Source organism: Papio anubis, chromosome 1 (assembly GCF_008728515.1).
Source record: "Papio anubis isolate 15944 chromosome 1, Panubis1.0, whole genome shotgun sequence".
In the NCBI taxonomy this organism is placed as follows: domain Eukaryota; kingdom Metazoa; phylum Chordata; class Mammalia; order Primates; family Cercopithecidae; genus Papio; species Papio anubis.
Window position 1 is genome coordinate 58,220,181 of NC_044976.1, and position 21,054 is coordinate 58,241,234.

At 33.0% G+C, this 21,054-nt stretch overlaps 1 protein-coding gene across 2 annotated transcripts in view; it reads left to right on the forward strand.

Annotated features, from left to right (window-relative positions):
- HOOK1 (hook microtubule tethering protein 1) overlaps nt 1–21,054 on the forward strand; it is a 69,507-nt gene that overhangs the window by 30,566 nt on the left and 17,887 nt on the right. For both annotated transcript variants that reach the window (XM_009209573.2, XM_003891967.5), the window contains exons 9-16: nt 346–512; nt 3,781–3,921; nt 5,034–5,235; nt 5,788–5,898; nt 14,949–15,036; nt 15,516–15,576; nt 16,666–16,806; nt 19,272–19,365. In XM_009209573.2, coding sequence (XP_009207837.2) covers nt 346–512; nt 3,781–3,921; nt 5,034–5,235; nt 5,788–5,898; nt 14,949–15,036; nt 15,516–15,576; nt 16,666–16,806; nt 19,272–19,365 — 1,005 coding nt within the window. The remainder of the gene's footprint in view (nt 1–345; nt 513–3,780; nt 3,922–5,033; nt 5,236–5,787; nt 5,899–14,948; nt 15,037–15,515; nt 15,577–16,665; nt 16,807–19,271; nt 19,366–21,054) is intronic.

The following is a 21,054-nucleotide window of genomic DNA, read 5'->3' on the forward strand; positions in this document are numbered from 1 at the left end:
TTAGTTTATACCTAAAAGGGAAGACAAATTAATTTTTTGAAGTTTCATTTGTGCATCCAATTTTAGAGACTTGAAAACATTTTCTTCCCCAAACAAAGGCAGGCATAGCATTTTAAAGATATAGTTACTCTATTTTCTCCATATGTGTATTGATTTGATTTCTTTTGTTTGACTTAAACGTCCTAGACTCTGAATTCTACATTCAGAAGGATCCTTAGAACTCATCTAGTATGACAGACCAAGCTATTTAATGGCTTAGTCAGATCTAGAATCTGAACTCTAGACTCGAGTTTTTATTTGTTTGTTTTTTCTACTGGTGCTTATGTGTGTGTATTTGTTTCTTAGGTGACTACACTTCAAGATGAAAAGAATTCTCTGGTTTCTGAAAATGAGATGATGAATGAAAAACTTGACCAGTTGGATGGCTCTTTTGATGATCCAAACACAGTGGTTGCCAAAAAGTATTTTCATGCACAGTTACAACTAGAACAATTACAGGAAGAAAACTTCAGGTAGCATTTTTAATGGAAATCATTTTATGGAGTTCTGTCTATTATATTAGTAGCAAAAAGTCACAGTATTAACAACTAATTACTAAGCTTTGTTAAGCATCTTTAGGATACTGATTAAGCTCCTGAAAATACCAAATGGTATAAGTGGTTCCTGCTCTCACAGGGCTAAGATTCAGTTAAGAAGTGGGAGATACACATAAAAACAAAACTATTTAAATACGTGTTAAGGACCAAATCAAGGCCACAGGAAAGCCAATAGGAGTTCAAGGGAGTGATTGCTGAAACCTAGGGAGAATTGGAAGTTTCGCAAATAGGATAGGTAACCCTGTAATAAATGGAAAAAATGTAAATCATAAGCCAAGTAGATGCTTTTCATTTTAACTTGTATATTCTTTAACAAAGTCATGTATTCTTACCTTTAATAAACATTGATTATCTTTTGTGTGTTTACCACTGAGCCTTGAACTAGAAGACCTTGAGGACAGGCACTTTAATTGTACTATACATTTTTTTTGTTACTTAATTTGGATATAACTTCAAACTCACAAAACAAGTTATAAGAATACTACAAGGAACTTCTTTACACCTTTTACTCAGGTTCAACATTTATTTTCCAGTTTTCTCCATTTGCTTTAGCAGTCTCTGTATATAGTCATATAATTTGCATATTTTTATCTGGACTGTTTGAGAGAAAGTTGGACACATGTCTCTTTTACCCCTTTATATTTCAGTGCATACTTCCTAAGAATGAGGACATTCTCTTATAAGCCACGTTATTTTCACATTATTGTGAAAAGTGATATAACCATTAAAATTGGGATCTTTTTCTGGACTCTCATTTCATTTCTGTTAGTAAATTTATGCCTATATGACACTATATTAATTACTGTGGTTTACAGTATGACTTTTGAGATCTGGTAGTGTAAGTATTCCAATTTTGTTCGTTCTTTTCAAAATTTGTTTTGGCTATTCTGAGTCTTTAGCATTTTCCCATAAAATTGAGAATCAGCTAGTCAGTTTCTATTAAAAACCTTTTCAGGATTATGATTTGGGTTGTATAATTGGTATCTTATAGAAAATTCCTATCTATGTATGTGGTCTCATTTATTGAAGTATTTAGTTTCACTCGGCAGTGCTGCTTGGGTATAATTTTATACCCAAGTATTTTATGTTTTTGATGCTATTGTAAATGCAAATTCAGAATTATTGTGAAAATTTGCTGCTAATCTGTAGATAGATGTATAATTATATATTGAAACTTTGATCTTACATCTTGAAACTTGTATCTTAAATATATTGAAACTTTTATATCTTGCAGAGTTTCTAAATTCACTTATTGAGCTGGTAATTTGTTTGGATTTTAAAAAGTCCATTCCTGCTGCTTTAACAAAATACCTTAGACAGGGTAATTTGTGAACAATGGAAATCTACCACTCACAGTTCTGAAGACTGGGAACTCCAAAATCAAGGCACCAGCAGATTCAGTGTCTGTTTGAGGGATCCAAGATGGTTTCTTCTTGCTGAATCCTTAGGTTCCTTTAACCTCTTTCATAAGAGCACTAATCCCATTAATGGGGACAGAGCCCTCGTAACTTAATCACTTCCCCAAAAGCCCCACCTCTTAATACCACCACAGTGGGGATTAGGTTTTAACATGAATTTTAGAAGAACACAGACTATGGAATCTATAGTCATTTAATCTATTAATAGAACTTTACATCTTCCTTTCATTATTTCTGTCTTGTATTTATTTTGCTTGCCTTATTGCAAGGGCAGCCATCATTGCTTTTTTCTGGTCTTAGAGGGATCATATGCAATTAGGATCCATCAACTATGGTGTTAACTGTAGAGTTTTTCAATGTGCTTTTTGCCAGATTGAGGAAATTCCCCTTGTTCCCACCTTGCTAAAAGGTTTTTGTTTTTTGTTTTTGTTTTTTCAGTCATGATTGGGTGTTGATTTTTGTCTGATGATTTTTCTGTATCTTGAAAAGATGGTGTAGTTTTTCTTTTTCATTCTTTTAATATATTGATTGATTTTTGAATGTTAAAAACCTACATTCTGGAGATAAACCACTTTGTTCGTATTTTATTCTATATATGACTAGATTCAGTTAATAATTTAAAATAATTTTTATAACTGTCTTTATAATAGATACTGGTCTGACTTTTGTCTCTTGTAATGTCTTGTTCAGGATTTGTTATCAGACTTCTGCGTCTTATAGAATAACTGAGGCATATTCTCTCTTCTTCTATTTTATGAGTTTATGTAAAAATGTTATTTCTTTCTGAAATTTTGATACAGTTTATCAGTAACACAATTTGGACCTATGGTTTTCTTTGTGAGTGGATTTTTGCTGACAAATTTAATTTCTTTAATGGTCATAGGGCTTTTCAGATTTCCTATTTCATCTTGTGTCAGTTTGGTAAGTTGTATTTTTTAGTAAGTTGTATTTTTTAGTGTATGTGTTTATTTAAGTTGTTGAACTTATTGACATGAAGTTGTTCATAATATTCTCTTCTTATCCTTAAAATTCAGTGTATATGTTTATTTAAGTTATTGAATTTATCGACATGAAGTTGTTCATAATATTCTCTTTTTATCCTTATAATGACTGTGGCAGATGAGATGATGCATACTCTTTTACATTCCTGATATTGCTTGGGTTTTCTTTCATTTTTCTTGATCACTCTTGCTAGAGGTTCATCAGTTTTCTTAATATTTCAAACATCCTTTATTGGCTTCCTATATTATTGGTTTTAGATTTCTTTCTTTATACTTTCTTTGGATTTATGTTTCTCTTCTTTCTCTAGCCTCTTAAAGTTGAAACTTAGATCATTGATTTTAAGCCTTTCTTTCTTTCTAACATAAACCTTTAAAACTGAGAGGCACTGGTTTAGTGTTGTCCCCCAAATTTGATTGCTTGTCTTTTTGTTGTTGTTTAGTTTGAAACATTTTCTAAATTCCAATGTGATTTTTTTTCTTGACTTGTGGGTTATTTAGGAATGTGTTGTTTAATTTACAAAGATTTAAAGCTTTTCTAGACTTCTTACTGCGACTGATTTCTAATTTAATTAACCTTTATTATTAGAGAATATGTTCCATGATATTTCAGTCTTTTGGCATTTATTGATACATGTTTTATTCATCATCAAATATTTTATTGTGTTGAGTGTTATATATGCATTTGCATATATAGTCATGCAAGTTATATAATTACGTAATTATAACAAATCATAGAAGTTATACTTACTTTTTTATTTGTTCAAGGCTTGAAGCTGCAAAAGATGATTACCGTGTTCACTGTGAAGAACTTGAAAAGCAGCTAATCGAATTCCAGCATAGGAATGATGAACTGACTAGTCTTGCAGAAGAAACAAGAGCCCTGAAAGATGAAATAGATGTTCTTAGGTATGACATGTCTTAAAAAGTATAATTATGCCATTTCTGAGCTATTTAGTCAATTCAAATATTTCATATTTTAATCAGGGATTCATAGGATTATTCCTGTATGTCAAGTATTGATCAGTTTTTAATCCAGGCTGATAGTTTTAACTTCTTTTATGTGTGTTGTTTGGGCTTACAGTTCATGGATAATACTCAATTCTTCTGAAGACATTTTCACATTAGAACCCATAAATCCAAAATGAGACCTTTAATTAAAATTTTGTAAACAGAGTACTTATAGATATGTTTAACTTGACTTGCTTGTACCTATATATTTTGTGAAATTTTTGTGTAAGGAAATGTATTCTCAATCCATATTTTGACATTTAATAAACTATAGATCAAATATAGGCAAGAATCCTAACTTTCTTTTAGAGAGGATTGTCATTTGGCAATATAAAGTTTATATTTACTTTTTTCTTATGAAATGTTACTCAGTGAACAGTCTGTCCACGTGATCTTTATTTTTTTTGTTAATTTTTCTTAATTATTTTTTGTAGTTCCTAATACTCATTTGAAACAAAATTTGTATAACCATTAATTTGGACCTGTTTGTGATAGTGAAGTGATTTGGTTTATTTGTTTGTTTATTTATATATTTAAGTCAGGTAAGCACAGCTCCAAAGGGAAGTGCTTTGCCTGACAAGTTTATAAATTTAGTCAGCTTCCTAAATACAGTAAGTCAAATACTTAGAAGGAAACTATGCTGAATGTTATACACAAAGGAAGGTTGGCCTGTAAGCTGCAGAGCAGCTGAATTGTTTAATTTTATGTACAAAATTATTATTTTTATTCATTATGCTAATATATGAAATAGTTTGATAATTTAGTGTGTCAGGTGTGAAGCATTTTTATTTTGATGGCCTTATACCAAAGAGGTTGAACTTTAAATGGATTTAGGCTGGAGTCTGTTTCCAAAGTTCTCACAATGTTTACAGTTTCCTCTTCTCACTCACTCTCATTTACTTTTCTTTTTTCTTTTTTGTGATAGTTTGGAAGATTCATTTTACAGCCAGAGTAAAATTATGAGTATATACTAGTTTATATACAGTAATGCTTAGTCTTTATTGTTATAGGGCTACCTCTGATAAAGCAAATAAACTGGAGTCAACAGTTGAGATATATCGTCAGAAGCTACAAGATCTGAATGATCTTCGCAAACAGGTGAAAACTTTACAGGAAACCAACATGATGTATATGCATAATACAGTCAGTTTAGAAGAAGAATTAAAAAAAGCAAATGCAGCACGTACACAATTAGAAACATACAAAAGGCAGGTAAGAAACATCTTAATTTTTAATTGATAGAATTGTAAGAGTTTGGTATTCCTTTTGATTTCTTAAGAATGGTAAAGAAATTGAGAAGCATTCCATATAATAAACTATGAACTTACTCTGATGAATTTCTTTCTTTAATTTTAATTCAAGGATTGATAATTGAGTTTGAGTTATCTGGGTCTTTTACCTTTTTACTACCTTCTGAAATTATTTTTTCTTTTGAGATTTTATTGTTTATTAGCATTTCTGGTAAGCAGGGTTAATGTATTAGAAAATGGAGCTGTAACCTGAAATATTCTGTTTTGCTGTTTACTAAATAACATTAGGAGGCTGACTTTTAATTTTTTTGGCTAAACTATTTGATTATTTTTAATTTTATGTTAATTCTTGTCTATGTGTTATTTTCCACAAGTATTTAGAATTAGACTGCAATTTTAGTATAGAAATTTTATTCCTAATCAGTTTTTCATTTACTTAATTCTGAAAGACTGTTGAGATTTATGCACTTATATACTTTTAAGGACTTTTTTTTCCTTTTGTTTCTGACATTAGGTTCAAGATCTTCACGTTAAACTTTCCTCTGAATCCAAAAGGGCAGACACACTAGCGTTTGAAATGAAACGGCTTGAAGAAAAACACGAAGCTTTACTTAAGGAAAAAGAGGTAAGCAAAGATATAATTGATAAGGAATATTTCATTGTTCTTTTAGTTTTGTAATGCCCTTCCTGTTTCTATAATGGTGGTGATGTCTACCAGTTCTGTCTTCCTCCAAATTGAATTTTTTGACATAGAAGTGTCTTGTAAAAATGACTTACATCTTCATTCAGTTTTTAAAGTTTTCTTCACAATGGTAGATGAAATGATAGAGCCAAGGTCATAAGTCTCAATGAATATTTTCTGATTCTAGTCTGTCAGTTGCTTGGGATCAAGGACCATAGATAATAATTTTGTATTGGCTTTATTAAGATTTAATTGACATATCATAAATGTCACCTAAGGTATACAAGTCAGTGGTTTTTAGTATATTCACAGAGTTGTATTACCATCATCATAATCATACTTTAGAACACTGCCATCACTCTAAAAAGAAACCCCATGTCGGTCACCATTTACCCTGCACTCTAATCCTCTCATCCCTACTCTTAGCAACTGTTAATCTACTTGCTGTCTACAGATTTTCCTAGTCCTTCTAGAATATGTAATCATACACTTGGTGATTTTTGTGACTGACTCTTGCAAGGTTCATCTGTGTTGTAGCAAGTATCAGTGCTTTATCCTTTTTATTGCCGAATAATGCCCCATTGTATGGATATACGGCATTTTGTTTATCCATTCACGCGTTTATGAACATTTGGGTTGTTTTTGATTTTTGGCTGTTATGAATAATGCTGCTATGAATGTTTATGTGCAAATTTTTATTTAGATATATTTTCATTTTTCTTGAGTGTATAGGCAGAAATGGTATTGATGGGTCATACGGTAACCATGCTTAACTTCACATCTTTATCAACACTTATTATCTTTTTGATTTTAGCTATCCTAGTGGATATAAAATGGCATGTCGTCGTGTTTTTGATTTGCATTTCTCTACTGACTAATGTCGTTGAGCATCTTTTTTGTACTTATTAGCCATTTGTATATCTTCCTTGGAAAAATGCCTCTTCAAATCCTTTCCCCATGTTTTACTTAGGTTATATGCTTTGTAATTATTGAGTTGGAATAGTTTTTTATATATTCTAGATACAAGTTCCTTGTCAGGTATATGATTCGCAATTTTTTTTCTATTCTATGTGTTGTCATCCCACTTTCTTGATGATATAGTTTGCAGCACCAAGTATTACATTTTGATGAGATAAGAGTTACTTGTTTTTCCTTTTGTTACTTGTCCTTTTTGGGTGATGTTTGCAAAAAAAAAAAACATTGTGTAACCTAAGGTACAAGAATTTATCCTGTGTTTTTCATTTAAACAGTTTTATGGTTTTAGCCCTTACATTTAGTCTGTGATCCATTTTGTATATGGTGTGAGGTAGGCATCTGGCTTTATTCTTTTGTGTGTTGATATCCAGTTGTCCCAGTACCACCAGTTGATAAAACTATTCTTACTACATCGAATTGCTTTGGTATTCTTGTTAAAAATCACTTGGCCATCATACTTTAATAGTGTATACATGTCATTATACATTAATGAAAATTCATAGGGCGTATAACAAAAAGAGTAAACCACAGTATAAATGATGGACTTTAGTTAATAACAGTGTATCAACATTGGCTCATCAATTCTAACATATTACCACACAAATGCAAGATAGTAATAATAGGGGAGACCAGAGTGAGAAGAGGATAAGAGGAATATAAAGGAACCCTGTATTTAATTTTTCCAAAAACCTAAAACTGCTTAGAAAATAACTTCTATTAATTAAAAAGGTTTAAAAAATCATGTGATCATAAATGTAAGGGTTTATTTGTGGTCTTTTAATGGTTTATTATTGGTCTTTATGTCTAATCTTATGCTACTACCACACTCATATATTGATTATTGATTACTGTAGTTTTGTAGTTATATTTTGAAATTGGAAAGGGTGAGTTTTCAAACTTTATTCTTCTTCAAGGCTGTTTTTGTTATTCTGACTCCCAAGCATTTTCATGTGAATCTCAAAATCAGCTTGTCAACTCTGGCAAAAAAAAAAAAAAAAAAAAAAAAAAAAAGGCAGCTGAGATTTTTGTAAGAACTTCTTGATCTGTAGATTAATTTAGAAATGTTGCCACTTAACAGTATTAATTTTCTGATCCATGAATGTGGGATATCATTTCATTTATTTAGATCTTAAGTGTCCTTCAACAATGTTTTATAGTTTTCAATGTGCAAGACTGGCACCTTTTAAACATGTATTCCTAAGTGTTTCATTGTTTTTGTTGTTATTTTAAATAAAATTCTTTTATCAAGATCATTTTTGGATTTGTTTACTGCTAATATATAGAAATTTAATGGAGTTTTGTGCATTGATCATGAATCTTCCAGACTTGTTGAATTTGTTTACTAGTTATAGTTTTTAGGTAAGTTTCTCAGGATTTTCTATATATAAGATTAGGACATCTGCAAATAGAATTGGTTTTACTTCTTCATTTGCAATCCTGATACTTTTTATTTTTCTTGCTAAATTGTACTGGCTAGAATTGTCAGTACGATGTTAAACAAAAGTGGAAAGAACAGATATCATTCTTTAGGTTCTGATCTTAGGGGAAGAGCATTGGATTTTTCACCATTATGTATGATATTAGCTGTGAGTTATTTCTTCTCATTTTTGTGTTTGGATGCCCTCTGTAAGGTTGAAGAAGTTTCCTTCTATTTGTAGTTTGTTGCATTCTGTTATAAAAGAGTATTGGATTGTGTCAGATGCTTTTTCTGGATCAATGAGATGATATATAGTATTTGTACTTTATTATATTAATATGATGTATTACATTGATTTTTTTTTTAAACCGATCTTGCATTACTGAGATAAATTCAACTTGTTCATAATATATACTTTAAAAAGTATGTTGCCAGATTCAGTTTGCAAATATTTCATTGAAGATTTTTCCATAGGTATTTTAAGGGATATTGGTTTGTAATGTACTTGTGAGGCCATCACCTGGTTTTGGTATCACAGGCCACATAGAGTGAGTTGAGACATTTTCCCACGTTTTTATGTTTTGGGAAAGTTCATGAAAATTGGTATTAATTCTTCTTTAAATCTTTTGTGTTCAGTTTTCTGGACCTGAGCTTTATTTGTAGGAAGTTAACAAATTACTGATTCAATCTTTTTAGTTGCTGTAGGTCTATTCAGCTATTCTGTGACTTCTTGAGCTAGTGTTGCTAGAGATTTGTCTAGTAGTAATTTGTCAATTTAATTTATCTAATTTATTGGCATACAGTTGTCTATTGTTGTTTCTTCTTCATTTCTGTGAGAAACCAGGGAATTTTGCTAAGTAGTGATATCCTCTCCTTTATTTGTGATTTCTGTAATTTGAATTTCTCTGTTTTTGTTTTTTTCTTGATTTGTTTCGCTAAAGATTTTTCAATTTTGTTCATCTTTTCAAAGAACTAACTTGTGGTTTTACAATTTGTTTTCTATTCTCTATTTTATTTATTTTTACTCTAATCTTTAATAATTTATTGGCAAAGGAACAGAAATTCGTTTGTATGTAAGTATTTTTTTTCTAGTTAAGATAGAAAGTTAAGTTACTGATTTGGAATTTTTCTTGATTTTTTTTTTAATATAGATACAGCTATAAATTTGCCTCAGGATTTATTTTGCTGCGTTACGTGTTTTGGCATATTGCATTTTTGTTTAATTCTTTTGAATTTATTTTCCCTTATGATTTCTTCTTTGACACATTGGTTACTTATGAGTATCTTGCTCAATTTTCACATATATTTGTGAATATCCTAAATCTCCTTGTGTCATTGATTTATTTAATTCCATTGTGGTCAGAGAACATACTTTGTGTGCATTCAGTCCTTTTAAATTTATTGAGCCCTGTTTTATGGCCTACCATATGGTCTGTTCTGCAGAGTGTTCCATGTGGATTTTTTAAAAAATGTGTATTCTACTGTTGGGTAAAGTATTTATACGTCAGTTAGGTCTAGTTGGTTTATAGTATTGTTCAAGTATTCTACCTTGAATCTTTTTGTATAGTTCTATCTATTATTGAAATTAGGATACAGATATTTCCAATTGTTGTTACATCATCTCTTTTTCCCTTTAATTTCGTCAATTTTTACCTTGTGTATTTTAGGTCTGTTAGATTCATTTATGTTTGTAATTGTTATATCTTCCTGATAGATTGATTTTTCTAATGTCTCTCTTTTTTCTGGTTACCGTATTTGTCTTAAAGTCTGTTTTGTTTAATATTAATATAGTCCTGTATCTTTCTTTTGGTTACTGTTTGCATCATTTTTTTCACCCTTTGATTTTCAAACTATTATTTGTGTCTTTGATACTAAGGTCTATTTCTTTCACTTAGCATTTACTTAGATCGTTTTTAATCAATTCTGCCAGTATTTGCTTTTCGATTGGAGTTTGTAATCCATTTACATTTAATGTAATTACTGATAAAAATGGCATTTAGATCTGCCATTTTATTTGTTTTCTATATGTCTTTTTTTCTCCTCCATTTTTCTACTACTGCTTTCTTTTGTGTTATTTTCAATATACCAGTTTAGTTCCTTAGTTTCTTTTACAAGTTTTTAAAAGCTATTTTCTGATGGTTCTTATGGGGGATTACAATTAGCATCTTACCTTGAAACAATCCATTTAGAGTAAATGATAAATCTAATTTCAATAGTATATTGAAAACTACTCCAAAATAAAAACTTTTCCTCCCCTCTGCTTTATGCTATTACTGTCATACAAATTACATCTTTATACATTTAAACTCATTAATACTGTTTTTTAATTAATGCTTTGTACTATTGTCTTTTAAATCAAATTGTAGACTAAAAGAGTTAAAAATACATTAATTTTATGTGTGTGTATATATATTTGTGTATATATATGTGTGTGTGTGTGTATATATATATATTTTTTTTAGACGAAGTCTCCCTCTGTTGCCCAGGCTGGAGAGCAGTGGCACGATCTTGGCTCACTACAACCTCTGCCTCCTGGGTTCAAGTGATTCTCCTGCCTCAGCCTCCTCAGTAGCTGGGATTACAGGCGCACGCCACCACGCCCGACTAATTTTTGTATTTTTAATAGAGACGGGGTTTCACCATGTTGGTCAGGCTGGTCTTAAACTCCTGACCTTGTGATCTGCCTGCCTTGGCCTCCCAAAGTGCTGGGATTACAGGCATAAACCACTGTGCCCAGCCATTAAAATATATTTGTGTATATAGTTACCTCTGTTGGTGTTTCTTTGGCTAAATTCAAATTACTCACTAATGTCCTTTTATTTCAACCTGAAGGATTCCTTTTAGTATTTTTCTATAGAGAAAGTCTGCTAATGACATATTCTCTGTTTTGTTTTGTTTACTCTTGGAAAAATTTCAGTTCATCTTTCATATTCAAATGATGTATTGCTAGATATAAAATTCTTGTTTGACAGTCTTTTTCTTTTAGCATTTTATGTCATCCTACTGTATTATGGCCTCCATTATTTGATGAGAAATCTGCTGTTAATCTTATTAAGGCTCCTTTTATGTGATGAATCCTTTTTCTCTTGCTGCTTTCAAGATTTTCGCTTTGCCCTTGGCTTTCAGCAGTTTGACTTTGATATATCCAGGTGTGTGGATCCCTTTTAGTTTATTGTACTTTGAATTTGTTGAGCTTCTTAGAACTGTAGATTGATGATCCAAGGTTGGAAAAAATTTGATTTCCAGATTTGAAATATTATTTAAATGTCAGGTTTTCAACAAAAATGCAAGATATACAAAGAAACAAGGTAGCCTATACATGGTAAAACAACAAGAAGAAGAAGCAGTCAACAGAAACAGCCAGTGAAGTGTCCTAATGGATGGATATACTAGACTAATATAGAGAGAGCTATTCTAAGTATGTTCAAAGAACTAGAGCAAACCTTTTTTTTTTTTTTAAGCAAAAACAAACAAAAAAGAACACTTTATTTTAGGTTCAGGGATACATATGAAGGTTTGTTATATAGGTAAACTCATGTCATGGGGATTTGTTGTAAAGATTGTTTCCTCAACCAGGTATTAAGCCTAGTACCCAATAGTTATCTTTTCTGCTCCTCTCTCTCCACCAACCCTCTGCTCTCAAGTAAACCCCAGTGTCTATTGTTCCCTTCTTTGTGTTCATGAGTTCTCATCATTTAGCTTCCACTTGTGAGAACATGTGGTATTTGGTTTTCTGTTCCTGTGTTAGTTTGCTAAGTATAATAGCCTCCACCTCCATCTATGTTCCTGCAAAAGACATGATCTTGTTCTTTTTTATAGCTGCATAGTATTCCGTGGTGTATATGTACCACATTTTCTTTATCCAATCTGTTATTAATGGACATTTAGACTGATTCCATGATTTTGCTATTATGAATAGTGCTGCAGCAAACATTTGCATGCATGTGCCATTTTTAAAGAATAAGGAAATTTTATAAATTTTCATAAAATTTGGCAAGTTTTTAGCAATTTTTCTCTTCTTTTGGGTTTCCTGTTATGTGTATATTGGCAGATGGTGTCTTATAGCTCTCTGATACTCTTCTGCTGAAGTCTGCACTGAGCCCATCTACTGTTTTTTGTTGTTGTTGTTGTTGTTTTTTGAGACATGGACTTGCTCTGTCATCCAGGCTGGAGTGCAGTGGTGCAATCATGGCTCATTGAAGCCTTAACCGTTTGGGCATCAAGCAATCCTCTTGCCTCAGTCTCCCTAGTAGTTGGGACTACAAGCACACTCCACCATACCCAGCTAATTTGTGTGTGTGTGTGTGTGTGTGTGTGTGTGTGTGTATATATATATATATTTTTTTTTTTTGTAGAGACAGGGTTTGCCATGTTGCCCAGGCTGGCCAAATTCCTGGGGATCTGCCTACCTCAGTCTCCCATAGTGAATTGTTTGTTTGTTTTGCTTTGCTTTTTTTAATTTTAATTTTAATTTTTTTAGACATGGGGACTCACTATGTTGGCCAGCTTGGTCTTGAACTCCTGGCCTCAAACAATCCTTTCACCTTGGCCTCTTAAAGTACTGGGATTCCAGGCATGAGCCACCACAAGCAGCCCCAATAGTGAATTTTTTATGTGATTTATTGTTCTCAGCACCCTCACTGGCTGTTTGTTAACTTTTTTTTTTTTTACCCTGTGTGTAGGCTATTCTGTTTCTTTGTGTATTTTGTATTTTTGTTGAAAATCTGACATTTAAAATAATATAAAATTTCAAATCTGGAAATCAGATTTTTTCCAGTCTTAGGGTTTATTGTTGTTGCTGTTTGTTTTTTTAAGTGACTTTTTTGGGACTAATTCTGTAAAACCTGCATTCTTTGTATTGTGTAGCCACTGATGTCTCTGCTCATTTACCACTGTGGTTAGTTCATGATTGGTCAGAGATCCTTGAGCCTTTGGTAAAGGCTGTGACATTATGTGTGTTGGAAGACACCTTCATTGCTTAGGCAGTTTGAAACTCTGCCTTTGCCTTCCTGTTTGCTCAGGGCCTCATGTTTATACAGTGCTGAGACAATGGGGGCCCTCTCATGTCTTTTCTGGGCATGTGCACAGCCCTGTACTTGGCTGACCTTCGAGATCTCTGGGAACATGTCAGAGCTTTTTAAAGATTCCTATGGGCATCTTGTTTCTCAGATCTTTCTTGCAAATTTTTGGTCAGGCTCTTGTGTACTGCAGCCATTATCATAGCCTTCATACCTGTGGTGGCAAACAGTTGCTGATGATTCTGTTTGCCTAATGTCTTGGAAATACTTCGTGCAGAGCAAGCAGTGACTCAGGTCAAATCATGAAGAGTCCCTATAAATGGGGTTTAGGGCGCTGCAAGACAGGTTAAACAGTGACAATTCTCTGTGAATGGGGCTTTTTAAGGGAGCCCCATATCCATCCAGTCTCTACCCATTCTGGTGGCTGCTAGAGCTGCTGGTTTTCACAGCTACAGCGATGGAAAGGCTGTCTGTTTTCAAGGTTACTGCAGAGCTGGGGAGACGGGAATAGTAGTTAGAAAAGTTAAAAGAGCAAAAAGCTTGCTGTTCTAACCAAGGTTTAGCAGGTTTGCTTTAATAAATGCTCACCTGTTTTAGGCCTTTGATTTATTCCCAGAATTCTGAAATAGTTGACAATGACAAATGTGCTAGTGTGTGCATTACATTAATGGAGGAACAGATTTACAGAGGTCTTTGTGCCTGCTCCTGCTAGATTTCGAACCTATAGGGTTCAGAGATCCTTAAGGCACCTATGGACCCCTTGAATCAGTTACCAATTTACTGCTAAATTGATTTGAAACATGTAATGGACTAATTAGGGCTTTGTTTATTGACTTGGAACATAACAGCATTTAATACATGACTTTATATTCAGTGGTATTTTTCACGTTCTGGGAAAATGATTTAAACGTGAGCCTTCTGTCCATAACCTAGAAGTTTGTCATTGGTGTAGGCTCTAAAATAAAATAGTCAATGATATGAAGTACCAGCTTGCTGTCCTTGGGAAATGGTGTTTTTCTACCAATGTGTACCTCCAGGATACTACTTATCACTTCTTCCAGTTGAGTTTCACAACAGTGGTAAAAAGAAGTAACTGGTCTCCAACATCTCTTACACGCCAACCTATATTCTAGATCCTTGACTAATACCACCTTTGTTATTCAGAATACCTTTGCAAGGTTTATGTATCGGTATTCCTATTTTGAAGTTATATATACTAAAGCCAAAGAGTTATATAAGTTGCCTAAGACAGTATAGCTAGGAAGTGGTGAAATTGGTATTCAAACCATGATCTTTATGCCTCCAAAGTCCATGCTTTTTTATTACTCCAGTCGCATATCTGTCCTCTGTTACATAATTGCATTCATTTTGTTCAAAGATAAGCTATCTGATGGGGAAGTCAAAACCATGTATAAAGACACATTATTTATGTAACCTAAGAAATGAGCCTCTTAAAACTAAAACATTGTCACTTAAAATTAAGCAACAACTATTAAACTAGTTAAGATAAATTATTGTAAGCATAAAGTACATTGTTTATAGGCAGAATTAAATACTTTGCTGATATCAACAATTCTTTTCAGAGACTAATTGAGCAGCGTGATACTTTGAAAGAAACGAATGAAGAGCTTCGATGTTCACAAGTACAACAGGACCACCTAAACCAAACAGGTTACTTTTGTTAGATTTAGAAAAGTTTCAGCCAGGGCAACACAGTGAGACCCCATTCAACAAAAAATAAAAACTTAACCTGTCATGGTGGTGCATACCTATAGTCCTAGCTACTTGGGAGGCCAAGGTGGGAGGATCACTTGAGCCTAGGAGTTTGAAGTTGCAGTGAGCTATGATTGTACCACTGCACTCCAGCCTTGGTGTGAAAGAGAGAAACAGAGAAACAGAGAAAGAGAGGAAAGAAGGAAGGAAGGAGGGAGGGAGGGAGGGAAGGAGGGAGGGAGGGAAAAGAAAGAAAGGAAAGGGGAGGGGAGGGGAGGGGAGGGACGGGAAGGGAAGGTTTCTTGACAGAGACCCTATCGAAAGAAAGAAAAAGGCAGGCAGGCAGGGAGTGAGGGAGGGAGGCAAGGAGGGAGAGAGGATTTTTTAAAAAATAGTTGAAATACTGAAATGTGAATTTATTTTTTGTTATTTTCTAGGTGCATCTGCTGCAAAAAGTTATGAGAATCTTGCTGCTGAGATTATGCCAGTGGAATATAGGTAAATTTGTTTTGTAATTTGATAGAATTATATTTAATATTATAATTTTGTTCTTTTTTGTAAATGTCTTGGCCTTTAAAAACTTATGACTCATAGAGCTGAAAATTACTGTTTGATCTACTTAAACTTTCTAAATCAGATTCTTATTGCTACCACAGCAATTTAAAATTTTATCAGAAGTAAAATTTCACAAACCCTTGAATAACATATTCTAGTTTTTATAACATGACATGACCCCCAAGTGCTATGTTATAATTGCTTTAACTAGGGAGGTTTAAGTATATAAAGTTAGAAAATTATTAGAAAACAAAAATAAATAGGATTTACAAGCCTTTGATGGGGGAAGTGGTAAATGTATAAAGCAAGAAAAGTTACTTATCTTGCTTAGTGGGGAGTCAATCATTAAATTAAAATTAGTAATTATAAAAAATAGCCATATGAGCTTTTTTTGTAGAGTTATGCTGTTGGCATTCAGAAGAACAAAAATTGGGATTAATTGAAATTAGTTGCTTTTGAGGAATGGGATTTGGCAGGGGAACAACTAAGGGAGAGTATTACTTCCGTATTTAATGCAAACAATAAAAGTTGCAGTTTTAAAAAGTACATGTAAATCTTTAATACAATTTTTTTCAGAAACAAAAGATCTAGAAACTGTCTTATTGCCATTATAAAGTATATCTTAAAAGTTTAGTCAAACTATAGTTTCTTAAATATATTGCTTTTCTTTTATGTGTTTTCTAAGCATATACTATTTGTTTCCTTTAGCAAATATTTTCTAAATTACTAAAGTAAAATAATTTCTATTATCTCTTCAGGAATGGTATAATATACAACTTAATGATTTATAGCATAATCCTATGTGGTACCTATAAAATTTTACTGCCTAGTATACATAATTTTTTCTTAAACACTTTCAGAAGTTTTTGCTGCAGTTTGAGAGTTTCATGCCCTACCAGCTGTGCTAGCTGGTCTGGCTTGCATCTTAAAATGGTAGCTATTGAGTGAAAAGGAATTTCCTTTTTTTTAACTAAAGAACATAATGACTCATATTTTTAAAAATTAAAAAAAGATTTTGTTTTGTAACATCAGGGAGGTGTTTATTCGACTGCAACATGAAAATAAGATGCTTCGCTTACAGCAAGAAGGCTCTGAGAATGAACGTATTGAGGAACTTCAGGAGCAGCTAGAACAGAAACACCGTAAAATGAATGAACTGGAAACTGAGCAGAGGTGATGTGCTCCTTAGTAATTGAAAATATGGGTGATTTAATTACTGAGCCACAAAATCTTGATTCACAGAAATGGAAAATATTATTGTAGTTAAAGTAATTAGAATTACCTAGAAATAGTTCAATTTTTTTTTTTGTTAGTAGTCTTTCATTACTATAAGCTTCACTCTGTGAAATAAGTCAAGTGATTCATTTCAGTTATGTTTATAAAATATATGGATAAGCTGTTAATTTCAGCAGTCTTGGTTAACCAGGCTACTTACTCTTTTTATTTTTTTTGAACAGTCTCGCTCTGTCGCCCAGGCTGGAGTGCAGTGGCACGATCTCTGTTCATTGCAGCTTCCACCTCCCCGGTTCAAGTGATTTTCATGCCTCAGCCTCCCAAGTAGCTGCAATTAGAGACATGCAGGACTATGCCTGGCTAATTTCTGTATTTGTTTCCTTTTCTTTTCTTTTTTTTTTTTTTTTGAGATGCAGTCTTGCTCTGTCACCCAGGCTGGAGTGCAGTAGTGCGATCTCAGCTCACTGCAACCTCCACCTCACGGGTTCAAGTGATTCTCCTGCCTCAGCCTCCCAAATAGATGGGACTACAGGTGCACACCACTATGCCTGTCTAATTTTTTTTGTATTTTTAGTGGAGATGGGGTTTCACCATGTTGACCAGACTGGTCTCGATCATCTAACCTCATGATCCACCCGCCCCGGCCTCCCAAAGTGCTGGGATTATAGGCATGAGCCGCTATGCCCGGCCAATTTCTGTATTATTAGTAGATAGGGGCTTCACCATGTTGTCTGGGCTGGTCCCGAACTCCTGACCTCATGTAATCCACCTGCCTCAGCCTTCCAAAGTTGCTGGGATTGTAAGCATGAGCCACTGCGTCCAGCCCACCAGGCTACTTATTCTTGAATTTCATTTAGATATGTTCACAATTCATGAAATTTGACAAATGAATAAATGACAGTTTGGCTTTCTACTGAAGTCTAGTGCATAGATGAGATCTAGATTGTGGAATCAAATTTAAATCCCACTTCTAATTTAACTTATTAACTGTTTCTGGACAAACTGCTTAAACTTACACTCAGTGTCTTCAGGTGTAAATACAAGTTATTAGGAAGACTACAGATAATGAGCTTAAAGCAAATGATGTGCTTATGTGGTATCAATGAGGTGCTCAAAACTTATAATAATAATATGCTTTTCTAAGTACTTTTTTGCTATTAACTCAGTAAATCGTCATAGTAACTCTATGAAATAGTAACCATGATTAGCTCTTTTTCTATGGATAAGGAATATGGATACGGAGAAGTTAAATAACTTACCTAAAGTTATACAGCTAGTAGTTCTAGATCCTCCATAATGAACTCTCTGTCAATCTGATTACTGAGTCTTTACTCTTAACTACTATGGTAACTTGCCTGTTATAAATGGCACACTTACTATAAGGGTATTTAGACTTATTTAACCTTTATTGAATCCTAGACACCAACAGAAATTTTAGACACACTTGAATCTTACCTTTCTCAAACTTGTGTGTAACTTGTGTGTATAATGTTACATAAACTGTGGTTAAAATAAGAATGATAATTTAGTTTTCTAAAGAGGCCATTAAATATTACTATTTTATTCAGTTCAATGCCAGTTGTTGGCACTTTTCTGAAGAGACCCTTAAATATTACCATCTTACTCAGTTTAATACCAGTTGTTAACACTTTTCTGAAGAGCACTAAATATTACTATCTTATTCAGTTCAATACCAGTTGTTAACACTGGGGAAATTATTTAAGCTTTTAAGGAATTAACATAGGAAGGTAGACATGTAAATAGATAATTGCTATATTATGTGATAACTACAACAATGGGATATTATAACAGGCAGGTGAGTGTGTATGTGTGGATATACATAGAGGGAGAGGGAGATGCTAACTGTTGCTGGTAACTTCCTGTAGAAGTAACTCTTAAGCAGAGTTTTAAAGAATGAGATATTGCCACATTAGAATCTGCATTAGTTGCTAGTGGTAGTCCCTTTAATTTAAATTTAAAAAAACATGTGGAAATGATTGGAAAATGGGGACTTTCCTCTTCCAATACACTGTGAAATCTGAAACAGAAGATGGAAATCTAGTTTTCATTCATTGAAAATACAACTGTAGAAAAATTGAGCTGGTTTTCTGATTTTTCTACCAGTGAGTACAGTGTAGAAATGTTTTTGCCACCGACATTTAAGTTCCTTAAAATTTTAAATGTAGGCATATGTACTTTCAGGAAAAAAGTTTTCTTTTAAAAAATATTTCCTTAGAAGCAGTCTGCCCTACTTCCTATTGTACCTAGGCACAGATAATTCTTCCACATTTGTCATTGCTATAAAAACATATTTTAGTTAAATTGCTAACTGAATGTACCTTTGTAGATCCTTAACTGCTTTGACTTTCAATACAAGTAAATGCTTATGACCCATCTTACAATAGGCTGAGCAAAGAGCGTATTAGAGAATTGCAGCAGCAGATTGAGGACCTCCAGAAGTCTTTACAGGAACAAGGTTCCAAGTCTGAAGGCGAAAGTGTAAGTAACTTAGAAATTATAATTCTGCTGTGTATGGCTTTTCTTTAATAGGTTATGATGCCCAAACTAATCTTGTATTAGAAAGTGCAGCCCTTATCATTGAGAAAACCCTTAAATACCGTATATATCTGCATAATAGATGCAGTGATTTTGCCAACTTGGAGCCTGTCAGTTGATCATCTACATTGGAAGGTGATTTCTGTCTGTCCTACTTCAGCAGCTATACCAATGTTCATGATGATTCTTGATCATCATTCAGCAACATTCAACAGCTATACCAAAGTTCATGATGATTCTTGATTGAGAGCATACTACAATTGAGGGCTTCATAGTTCTGCTGGAATTCCAACAGCACTGGCCTGAGAAAAATCCAAATAATTAGCAATCAGAATTGAGGAAACCTTCTAATAGGAAAAGAGAGAATGGGAAAATGATTTCTACCTAAAGAGCATGCTAAAAATGGATTATATCCATCTCTGAAGGACAGAAACCTTAATGCAGCCTTGGAGGCATCACTCATTTCTTCCTCCTTCCTTAATGATTCATGGCCTTACCGTTTTCTGATGATTTTTGATGGCAGATATTGTGAGGGCAGAGATAAGAGGATTTAAAAGATATCAAACTTAGCCAAAATCTGACTATACCTAGCAACTATTCTATAGTTTGATCTTTTTATGTGAAGAGAAAGAAGTAGTGATGGAGAGAGTGATTAACTTAATTAAAAATAACAAGGAAAAAGGACTAGATATGTGTTAGGGATATCTTGATTGATTGAGATTAGATAGAATGTAGATGATTATACCTGTGTTGATGGGGGAGGAAACCATGCAGAGTAAGTAAAGAGATGAAAAGGAAAATTGAAAGAGTTGCATTTCCTTTCTGTCTTTTATATGCTTTATATTATTTTCTTTTTTTTTCCCTGGGGGCTTGGAAAATAGAAATCGTCTCATGCATGGCGGCATCTCATATGTGCATATATACGGTATTGTAACTTCTCTAATACAAATATTATTTTAAGCCACACTAGAGAATACTTTTAAAATGAGGTCTTTTTGGAAGAGCACATTTTGGCTTGCAGTGTTTTAAAGACAAATGTCTTTATTATTTTAATATATTGGTATCCAACTCGTATTTCAGATTATATATTTTAAACACTTCACCTATACAGTAGGTGTGGAACGACTATTGCAATTTAAAGTACTGTTTTTTAAAAGGAGAAATTGTATGTTTAAAATTTTGCTTTTTAACAATATTCCGTTGCTTCATTTTGGTGTTAGTTATTAAAGGATTTGCAACTATAATAATAAAATTGTATTATAAAGGTAATTATTTTAGATCTTTAAGTTTGTTCCTCATAAGAGGCTCAAAATCTTAAAATTTTTATTCTGAATAATTGAGTTTCTAAATATTTTAATGTTTGATACTCCTCAGTATGTCACATTCAGCTTGCATTTGCTGTTTTTCAAGTTCAGATTTAATTTTTATTACATTCAGAAATATGAGGCATTTTTCTTTCTGTCGTATGCTTTTATATTTCATTTTCTATTTTTCCTTTCCTTTTTGAAGTAAAAAAAAAACCTAAAAAGTTTATGCTTCTTAAAGTGTGTTACTAGAAATACAAATTTAAAAAATATTTATAATTTTGCCTGGTACACCTTCAAAAGAAGGTAAAGAGATTTAGATGTCTGG